Below are 10444 nucleotides of genomic sequence, written 5' to 3' on the forward strand. Positions count from 1 at the left end.
CAAATCAACAGCTGAAACAAATCTTTGTAACGTTTGCTTCACAAGTATTGCTAAACACATGCAAACAGCATATTGGAAATAGCTTAAGTCTAACTTCAATTTATTTTTTTTCTTATTTCTTCTACCTCACCTTTTTTTGTTCAATACTGTATCTTGTATGACTTTTTTTTCTCCCCAATTAAAAAACGTCAGCCCAACTCTTGATATCATGGGGGTCAACATCACATTTCCCAGACCTGTAATAATGCATAGCTAGCAAGATTACCCATTTCATAGGGGGCTGACTGAAAAAGAGAACTGTTAATGATCTGCCCCAAATCATATAAGTGCATTCAGTGTTAGCACCAAGGAGAAGCAGTTGAGTTTTGACTCTCAGCTGCCTTCTGTAACAACTACGTGACAGCCTCTGAATCACTATGTGGGGAAAACAGGGCCTTTTCATTTTGATTGTAGCTGGCACATATACCTAAATGACTCACTGAAGTCCCCTGAAGCCCACCACCAAGCTGGCTTCGCAGACAGCAAAATGGAAACATCCTTTTTCTTCCTCCAGTAAATTAAAATAGCAATAAAATAATACATGCACTGAAAGATGTTGACTATTTTTTTTTCCTTTTAACCAACTCTAAATGTTAGAATTGCATAACAGATCCTCAGTTACTCTGAGCGGGAGTAAATTCAGTGGTGTGGGGACTCTTAACCAATAGAAAACCATGAAATAACACGCCCCAGAGAAAGGTCTACCCGCAGCACTTAGTGTTCTAATTTCAGCAGCTAACATTAAATATATCATCTGTTTCATCAAGGTGTATGATTGCCTTTCAAAGCAGTTTTATTTGAACATAAGTACAGATGTTCTCCTTACCCTTATAAATACCTAAATCTTCCCTGAACCCAGCTTAGTACTTCCTCCCAGAGCTCTTCCATGGAAACAGCTACAAAAGGTTAATCGTGCGTTGCAGAAAAGACTATTTTTTTTCTATTAGTTGAAAACCTGTGGCTTTTTCATTTGATCTTATTTTTCTTGCCGCATATACAAAGTAAACATAACTACAATTGTCCAATTAAGTGCCTCTTCCTGTTCCTATTGAAGTCAATGGCAACACTTTCTAAAATCAGATTTGTTTTCTTACTCATTAGCTGTAAGATCCAGAAACCTGCAAGGAACTTTCCAGTGAGGGGAATTTAGTAAAGTCTACCAATATGCAATCATTACGAGAGCAAACCAACATTAGTATAAAATAACAGAAAATAAATTCCAGACTTTTAGATGTGTTTGGAAAAGTGATTTGGTTTCATAGTCTTTCATGAGCCAAAAAAAAAAAAAAAAGGAAAAAAAGGAAAAATAAAATAATAAAAAAAAATAAAAGCCATCGGATTGTTAATGAAACTGAAAGCCAGGGTAAAATAAAAATCCCTCAAATCTGTCATCGGCATTCATGTTTGCCAAGAAGGCCTGGATGCTATCCGGCTGCAGAAGAGAAGATTTATGGCACCGCACACCTTCATCCATCCTATTATTATACATGAAATAGAAAATAGAGCAGACCAGCACTGCCCTCAGAAATAATCAGTATTTTGCCGCCACTGAGGAACACGCGTTATCATCATTGCTAAATCACCAGGTACCTGCCACTCGTAAATGCATTAAAACAAAACCCAGAAGAGCAGGGCCATGGAGGAGATGAGCCTCCTAAGGGGAGGCGGGCAGGGTCTGGCCCCACATGGCTTGGTGGGAGATCATTAAAGGTACTCCCAGAGGCTGCTACAGGATGCTCTTGCGTGCATCACTTGGGCAATGGGGTGGCCTTGCCCAGGACCACATGCCAAGCTCTGCTTTCCATCATGGGGCCAAGTCCCACCCCACGTGGACATGGTGCTGGTGGAGATGGGGTGAGCATGGCTGCAGCTTTGCGTCACCACACAAGCGGTGCTTACAGGAAGGGAGGGTGAGGAAAGCTTGGGACCACCAGCTGCAGATGGGGCAGAACAACGGAATGGGCAAACAGCCAAAAAATAAATAAAAAAAAAAGCAGCCAAATGAAACTGTGTGTGAGAGGAGCGGGGAGCTTGTCCTGGATCTCGTGATCAGGCAGGCAGCTGTGCTTTCATCAGTGCAGTCACGTGCTTCACCTTCACCTGGGTTACTAAAAGGGACAAAAACGCAACAGTCAAAAGGCTGGAATATCTCCACCCTTGGAGATCTTCAGAAAGCATCTGGACGTGATTCTGGGCAGACTGCCCTGCGTGGCCCTGCCTGAAAATGGGGCTGGACCAGATGGCCTCACGCGGTCCAGTCCTTCACTCCTCAACCATTCTGTGACAAACTCATTTTATGGTCAGAGGTTTGTTACTTAACCCCATCTATCACGCTGTGTATTAGTTACAACTGCCCTACTGCCAAGGCTGCCGACCCACACCGTGGCCACCCGTGCCCCATGCCAGGAGCTGCAGCAGTGGCAGGAGCAGCAGGGTCCCGTGCAGCGTGGCCAGGCGGTGCTGAGACCTGCAGGCCAGCCTGGCCTGGTGGCTGTGAAGCCAAAGGGAGAATAAGGACACAGAAAGGCTGGTTCACCTGCATGCCAGAAACCAAACCAGAGACCAAAACCAGAGGTTTCAAAGCGACACCCAAGCATCGCTCCTGTCTCTCCACCCACTTCTGTCCACCAACCCAGGCCCAACAGACCTTAGAGCAGTGTGCAAGGATGAACCACAGGGCTTAATTTTGTTTGAGATGCAGTATACAGTCCCTGAACTACAATAGAGAGCCCAGGCCCTGGTACCTGGCCCCTGAGAAAATGCTCCTGCTCCACACACAGGCTCACACCTCACTGCGCCAGTCTCGGGACTCTGCCCACTCCTAATTTGAAGTGACGTACGGGCAAAATGAAGCCACTTATTTTTCAGCAGAGCAGCAGCTTGAGGGGGCCTGCACTGATGCAGACACAGAGCTGCCTTCTTTCTCAATACTGAAAGTAAAGCAGAACTTTTTAATAGGATTGCTGTTTGAGCTTCACGGTTCTTTGCAAGATCAAGGCAAATGACATCACCTCCATAACCAAGACCAGTGGCTCTGAAATTTTAAAGGTCACGGTCAATACATGTATTTAAAAAAAAAAAAAAAAAAGGAAAGAAAGAAAGAAAAGAAAAAGACTTCTGAGAAAATATGCAACCTAACATTGTTGCGGGTTACGTAGAAAGCTGTCACATTTGAAAGGGACTGGGGAACAAGAGTTGTTTTCTTTCTCTCCTGGTTCTTCCCTCCCTGCTGCCACACAACTTCCCCGCAGAATGAATTTCTCTCTCTTCGGCAACAGCAAAAAGAAAAATATTTTGATAATATTTTGCGAATTCGATTATAAACCCACAAAGCCACAAAAACTGGCAAAAGGACCTAGAAGGTGCAACACTTGAAACTGCCAATTCATTTATTTCACTTGGTGGATTTCAGATCGCTTCCTTTCGACAGTCAAACAGTGACTTGGGGTTAGCCCCACAGGGGATTCAGCCGTGGCAAGGCCGCCTCTCACCGCCAAAACCTGCGGCGCCTGCGCTGCCGCGGGGGCACCCGTCTGCCAGCACGGCCCTGCCACGCACAGGACAAGTGGACACGCAGGAAAAGCGTGGGCAGTTTTGGGAAGGGAGGTAGTGTCAGTACCCGCACACGGGCAGGCCCCTGCATGCCACCAGCATCCGTAAGCGATAGCGCTGTCCTGCTATAGGACAGCTATATCCACCACCCCTTGCTGGAATGATCAGTCTGTAGATTGCCACAGGGCAAGGTCTCTCTTCATGCTTCCTTCTCCAGGTGTGCCTGCAAGCCAAGTAGAATAGAGAGGGGGAAAAAATAAAAAAATAAAATAAAAAAAATGAAAGGAGGAAGCTCAGTGATTGGTGCAGTCAACCTAGGAAATGGGAAACCTAGACTTCAGCTGCTGGTCCAAGAAGCATGGACACATTTGGCTTTAGATGATCACCTCAGAAAGGACATCAGAGAGTGGGAATTGGACACTCAGCTTCTTCCTCCTCCACCAAATGAAACCTCACCACTGCAGAAAGAGGAGCCCCGTTGACAAAATAGAGGACACCTCAGCAAAACCAGCTGCCATCCAGCAGACAAAGCCTCCTGAGATGTCGGAAGCACAGGAGTAAAATCCCTCAGGCTGGAGACAGACTCCTAGTAAAACCTTGGGAGCAGACTTTAACCATGAAGCTGCTAGGCAAAGCAGGGGCTTATCCAGGGCTACATTTGCGAATGACAACAGCGAGTGACGATGGCAAGGCCCAGAGGACGCCTGCTAGGCCTGGGACATGGTGGGCCTCGGGAACGGCACCCCTGTGCAAGGCAGGGCTGCTCCCCAAGGGCTCGGGAGAGGACTTGCAGGACTTGCATTGGATGGAAGTGTACAGCTATCACATCCCTGGTTCAAAACACCAATGTTACCATTTAAAATGATGTTTTCTAAATTTTCAACACAATTACACTTCTCTCACCTGGGCCTCTTTACATTAACATCAAAGATCTATCTGCCTACATGTACATGATGGCACCTGCATATCCTTCCGTAGTTCTCATGTTCTTGTGCTTTTTCTTGGAAAGTTCATGAGAGAAGCCCTGTGTAGGACTACCAGATCCCAAAGCTGAGCATGGCTAACAGATATATAGACCTGATTGTGCATGCCCCACGGGAGAACCTGTAGAACCTGTAGCTGCAAAACAAATGCAGTTATTGCCCCCACACCATCTGCACCACATTTCATATTCCCTACATCAAAGTTGAAAGTCATAACATGTGCTAGTCCACTGCAAAGCCAGCCGTCCTGCCGCTAAAACATCAGGCACTAGAAAATAAAATGAAGTCATACAGGTGCCAATCAGAAAGTATGCATTACACTAAGGATCACAAAATTGCAGAGATGAGCTGGTCCTCCTCTTATTTCTTTTGTCACACAGTTAAGATGTTATCAGGCCAAAGTACAATATTGTGGTATCCTGACCTATGTGAAAATCTTTGAAAGCTGCATTTACTTGCCACCAGAACCACAAGCTAATACTACAGCCTTCGAACACGCAGTATCCATCTGTTGCCTTCTTTAAGTTTTGAGCAAAGTATGATGCTTCATATTGTTATGGTGTTAATCCCCAGGCACCGCCAGCAGTGGATGTCTGCTGAGGGCTGAGGTATGCACTCTACCAGCTACATCCCCTCCCAGCCTGCGCTCCGATATGCTTCTTTCCTTCTCCGTTTTCCTTATAACATGAAGGATTCACATCCTTCTGAAAACACACGGCCAACATGTTGCCAGAACGGATTCAGAATAGGAAGGTTAACAACGAAGACGCTTCAACCTAGCTTCAGACCTGGGTGTAAGCCCCAGGCCCATACAATAGCCTAAAAGCGCACACGCGCTGTCCAGCGTGCTTGCTGTGTAACACACACTCATGACTAACTGCAACGCTCTCTTCCTAAACCATGTCCTGATGCTGCATGGCCTCTCATAAGCCCACAAATCCCCAGCATGCCAGGAAGCTAGACGTTAAGCAAGAGACAGGGCGACAAAAGCAGACACCAGGGAGCCTGGGTGATATGGAGACGTTGCATAAGGTTATGCTGAGGTCCTCCAAAGCATGGCCACCTACAAGGTGATCAGCTGCTTAGGAAGAGCCACTGATGACGCTGTCATGAGCTTTGCATACAGGGCATGTTCAAGTGCCAAGCTGAAGACTGCGTACTTCACAGAGTTGTGTTAAAGCATGCTCTTCCACTGATGTGTCCTGAGAACTAGGAGAGGGAAAAAAAAAGATCCAGAGATCCACTGCCCCATGCCATCCTTGATTTCTTCTGGCTGAAGGGAGGATCTCAAGAGCTGCACTTGAAACTTCATTTAGTCTTTAACTCCTTGTAACAAGCTAGAAGGTTTTGCCTGTGCTTAATACTAACCAAATGACTCAGAGGTACCAACCATTCAGACAAAAACCACCGTGGGGTAGTACTTTGCACATCTTCTTCCATACGCATGTTGCAAATAACATGCAGCAGTAAGTGGCATCACACATACCCAGCATCAGGAGCTTTTGCTTATAGGAAACCTCAATAAACAGCTAAATGGCTGTTGATAAGAAGCATCTTTGCCTTTTAAAGGCATTTAGTGATTCTAGTTTAAGTTACCTCTATTTCTAACCATCAAGAAAGAGCTGCAGCTTTCGCCTTATCTGGCCAATCATTCCTGGTAACACCTGTCCGTTTACATTCGCATTTTTATTCATTATTTATGTTCCTCCTCATACACTACGCCCGCAGGACAACGCATCTCCAGTGTGCTTACAGATCTGATCCAAAGCTCGCTGGAGTCAACAGGATGACTTCACTGGCTCTGCAGCAAGCCGTGGGCCCCAGCTCCACAAACGGGCTTCCAGCCTGAAGTGGGACTTACGCACGAGTTAGGCATCCCAGCCCAGAAGAGCAGGCTGGAAATCCCTAACCCTTTCGCTGCTCGTGTTTTAACCAGCGAAGCTCTTCGGCAGCCTGAACTCTTTACTGATTTTTTTTTTCTTCCCCCCCCAACTCCCACCTCAGCATCTGCTTTGGGAGAAAAACAACAGCAGCAACCCCCGGGCAGTGATCTGTGACACAGGGGGTCAGAGCACAGGTCTCCCAAGCATGGTCCCAACCACTAGGTGCTGGAGTCACTTCCTATACATTCGTGCACACATATTTATATATACACACCCACACACGCCTGCCTGTGTATGTACAGACAGACAGACACGCACGTGCGCGCACACATTTTTTGCTCCCCCTCCTGGCCCCACGAGCCGTGAGTTTTTTTCCTTCTGGGTGGAAGTGCGGGAGAAGGGGCGGACGGTCCCGCCTGGAGCGCAGCTGGCAGCCAGGGACCTGCAGCACCCTCTGGGAGATTTCGGCTGAGAAGAAGGCCCTGAAGTTCTCCTCCCTGCTCTGGGGCAGCATGCTGATGTCCCCCACATCCCCGGACACTCACGCCCTCGTCTCAGGTGGGCTCAGCAGAGGGAAGGCAATGCCTTCATGTTTTAATAGACGGTCAACGTGGGCGGCACGCCACCGAGCGTAATGCTGAGCTAGCGAGGGACCAAATGCTGAAAATTTAACGCTTTGCAAACGCTGGGCTTACAAACCATGCTAACTGGGAAACACATGCTGTATTTTCCATTCCTTCACACACACCTCCCAGAGGCATGCCATGCAACCAAGTCCTCTCGCTGCCTGTATTTCACAGGAGAGCGAGCCTGGAATTACCGATCTCCTGGCCAGCACACCTCCATTTCCAGGTGACTGATGCTCGCTCTCAGCCCGCACGTAAAGCTTCTGCTTTGGTACAGCTGCTGCCCTGTCTCAACACATTAACCCCAACACATTAATTTCGCAAGCTTTATATACGTTCAGCAGGTTTGGTTTGTGGGAGAGTGGCTGGGACCACATTTTGTCACAGTATGTCAATTAATACCGGAAAAAGGAAAGAAATACCCTTCCACTTCCAAATGTGGTTATTTATTTTGGAAAGAGAGAGAGAAATAGGGAGGGTGCTTTGACTGATTACGAGTATAAAAGCCGTTCACTTTCCACAAGTGGAAATCTTCCCTTTCTGGATGATGCTAAAACCAACCTCAGCCAGAGGTGACTTCTACCCCGGAAACGTAGCCACATTTAACTTCACAACAAACACTAATTTTTCCAGAACAATCCCACGGACCTGTCTCCCAGCACCTTTGTTTCGTGGTGAGACAAAGACAGATTTTTCACCCCAGAAACATCCTCTGTCACGGAGCCCTGTTCCAGCTGCCACTGTGGTACCAGCAGTCACCTGCCCATTTGGTTGCCTCTAGCACCATGTCCCCATGCTCACCGTGCCCGGTGAATCACCCCAACACGCAGGAATGTCCAGGTGGTCCCTACATCCAGGACTTGCCACCCTCCGTGCCCGTCCCCGTGCCTCTGCAACCCCTTCCCATGCTGCGCTGGAACAAGCCTTGGCCAGGGCTGATGCCACCAGTGGGTGAAGAGGATGGGAATGCGGAGCCCTCTGATGGAGAGGACACCTTGCTTGGCCTTTCAGCACCCGAGGAGGGAGCTGCAGCTGCTCCAACCCCCCCCAAAAAAAAAACAAAAACCACCATTTCACTGCAGCCCCACCACAAGGTGACACCCGACAGCAGAGGAGCCGGCAGAAGGCCCGCACCGGTGCAAAGACGCGGCAGGCAAACCTTGCATCCCGAGGCTCGCGCCAAGGTGAGCGCACGTGGGCACCCGTCCGCTGGCCACCCCAGAGACCCCCCAGCCGTGGGCCATCGGAGGAGGAAGAAAGCAAAGCATGGGGCACGTACCCAGCCTCCGTTGTCCTGGATCCAGTTGTGCAGGTGCCGGTTCAGGTACTCGGTCATCCAGGCGGCGATGCTGTCCACCAGGGGAGACATCTCCCGGTTGACGCTCTCGACGCACATCACGCCGCCGAACTCGAAGAAGGCCACGATCCGGCCCCAGTTCACCCCGTCTCGGAAGAGCTCCTCCACCACGGCCACGAAGCGGCCTCTGGCCGTGAAGGGCGTCAGGTGCAGCTGGCCGGACATCTGGGCGAAGTCCCGCTGGTAGCGGCGGGAGAACTCGTCCCCGGCCTGGCGCAGGGCGAGGTGGACCACGGGGGGTGCGGGGCGCAGCCCCTCGCCCGGGGGCGCCTCGCTAGCAGCAGCCGAGCCGGGGGGCTCGGGGTGCGGGGACAGCAGCCCGGCGGGGCGGTGGCGGGAGGGAGTCCCAGCAGCAGCAGCAACCGCAGCAGCAGCAGGAGCGAGAGCAGTAGGCGCGGGCGCCCTGTCCTCACCGGCAGCCCAGTCGTATCCCCTCTGCGAGAGTTTATAGTGGATGTACTTCAGCACTATCTCCCGGTTATCGTAGCCTCTTCTCCCGGGATGAGCCATGATTTCCGAGAGGGAGCAGCAAGAGGAAGGGAGAGAGGAAGAAGAGGAGCAGGATGAACCCAAAAAAGTAAAGCAGCCAATAATAATAAATTTAATAACACCAAAAATTATAATCCAGTTACGGTATCGGGCACGGTTTCATTCATGGTGACGTGGGGGAGTTCCCAGGGTCTCGGAGGTACGTTTGTCTTCTCAGTGTTGCCTCCTCGCTTTGAGATGCACGGTATAAATACGGGTTAAAAAACGCTGCAAATACTTTACTTCCAGACGCACATTTATTACTTATTATAAACCTACTTTAGAAAACACTTCCTCCTCGGCGCTGAGACACATTCTAAAAAACACTATACTTATTCAAAATCAGGTGCATTTTCCCCTAGGTGCCGAGCTACCGGGGACACGGAGGAGCGGGCGAACGCGCACCGTCAAAGCTGCGATTCAGCGCGATCTGCTAAGCAGCCTTGGATGAACGTTAATCCAACGCCCTTTAAGCTAGAAACCTCGACACCGCTCTTTTAAGCTACACAATCTAAATTTCCTCTGTAAAGTACTTACTTGGGACTATAAATATGTTCCTCTGTCAAGTTTCCTCTAAAAAAAAAAATAGCAACGACAAAACCCAAACATCGCCAAGTCTTCAGAAACGTTTAGCTCCGGCCGCTTGGATGCTTCAAGTCACCGAGGGGATGGGAAAGGGGCAAAAAAACCCAAGCTCGCTACGATTTCCAATGTTTTTTCCCAGACTCCCGTTTAACAGGCATCTCCGGAGATCTGTCAAAGCTCAGAAAATCCCGCCTCGGAGCCCAGGGAGGCGAACAGCCCCGGAGAGACGGAAAATCCTGGAGACCAGCTGCAGCACATTTGAAGGCAGGCTCTCGCAGAAGTGCTCCGTTTTTCCCTCCAGTGCAACGTACGGGCATATGCATTTACGTAGTTTCATTCAGACACCGATCGCAGGAGCCCGGCGCTTCCACACACGCGCACGCACACATTAAAAAAAAATATAAAAATAAAAAAATATGTATTTTTTTTTAAAAAAAAAGAGATCAATTCTTTTTCACCAGGAGGAGCGTGGGGCGGTTTTGCTTTTTTAAAAAAAGAGGCGAGCGGCTGGCGAGCGTGGCCCCGGGCAGAAATAATGCCATTTCCCGAGCAGCTTTTGTACCCGAGGAGGAAGGAGAAGGCGACGAGGGGCGCGGACGGGCCGCGACCGCCGCCGATGGGCACCGCTGGGCACCGCTGCCCGGCCGCCCGCCCGCCCGCGCAGCCTCCGCGCAACCTCGGCGCAACCTCGGCGCAAGCTCCGCGCAAGCCTCCGGGCGGCTCCTCCGGGCGCTCCGCGCTGCTGCTGCCGCCGGCGGCGGCTCCGGGAGGCTCCGGGAGGCTGGGGGGGGGGGGGGGGGGGCCACGGGGGGGGGGGGAGGGGGGGCCGGGGCGCGGGGGGGGCGGGGAGGGGCGGGGAGGAGCGGAGCCCCGTGGGGGGGGAGGCTCCGG

The 10444-nt window shown here is 50.1% G+C and overlaps 1 protein-coding gene across 1 annotated transcript in view; it reads right to left on the reverse strand.

Moving 5' to 3' along the window:
* BCL2 (BCL2 apoptosis regulator) overlaps nucleotides 1-9986 on the reverse strand; it is a 91654-nt gene extending 81668 nt beyond the window's left edge. Inside the window, exon 1 of the mRNA XM_035318259.1 lies at nucleotides 8363-9986. Coding sequence (XP_035174150.1) covers nucleotides 8363-8950 — 588 coding nt within the window. The 5' untranslated portion in view covers nucleotides 8951-9986. The remainder of the gene's footprint in view (nucleotides 1-8362) is intronic.
* Between the last annotated feature and the right edge of the window lie 458 nt (nucleotides 9987-10444).

The sequence above is a fragment of the Oxyura jamaicensis genome, chromosome 2 (genome assembly GCF_011077185.1).
Source record: "Oxyura jamaicensis isolate SHBP4307 breed ruddy duck chromosome 2, BPBGC_Ojam_1.0, whole genome shotgun sequence".
In the NCBI taxonomy this organism is placed as follows: Eukaryota; Metazoa; Chordata; class Aves; order Anseriformes; family Anatidae; genus Oxyura; species Oxyura jamaicensis.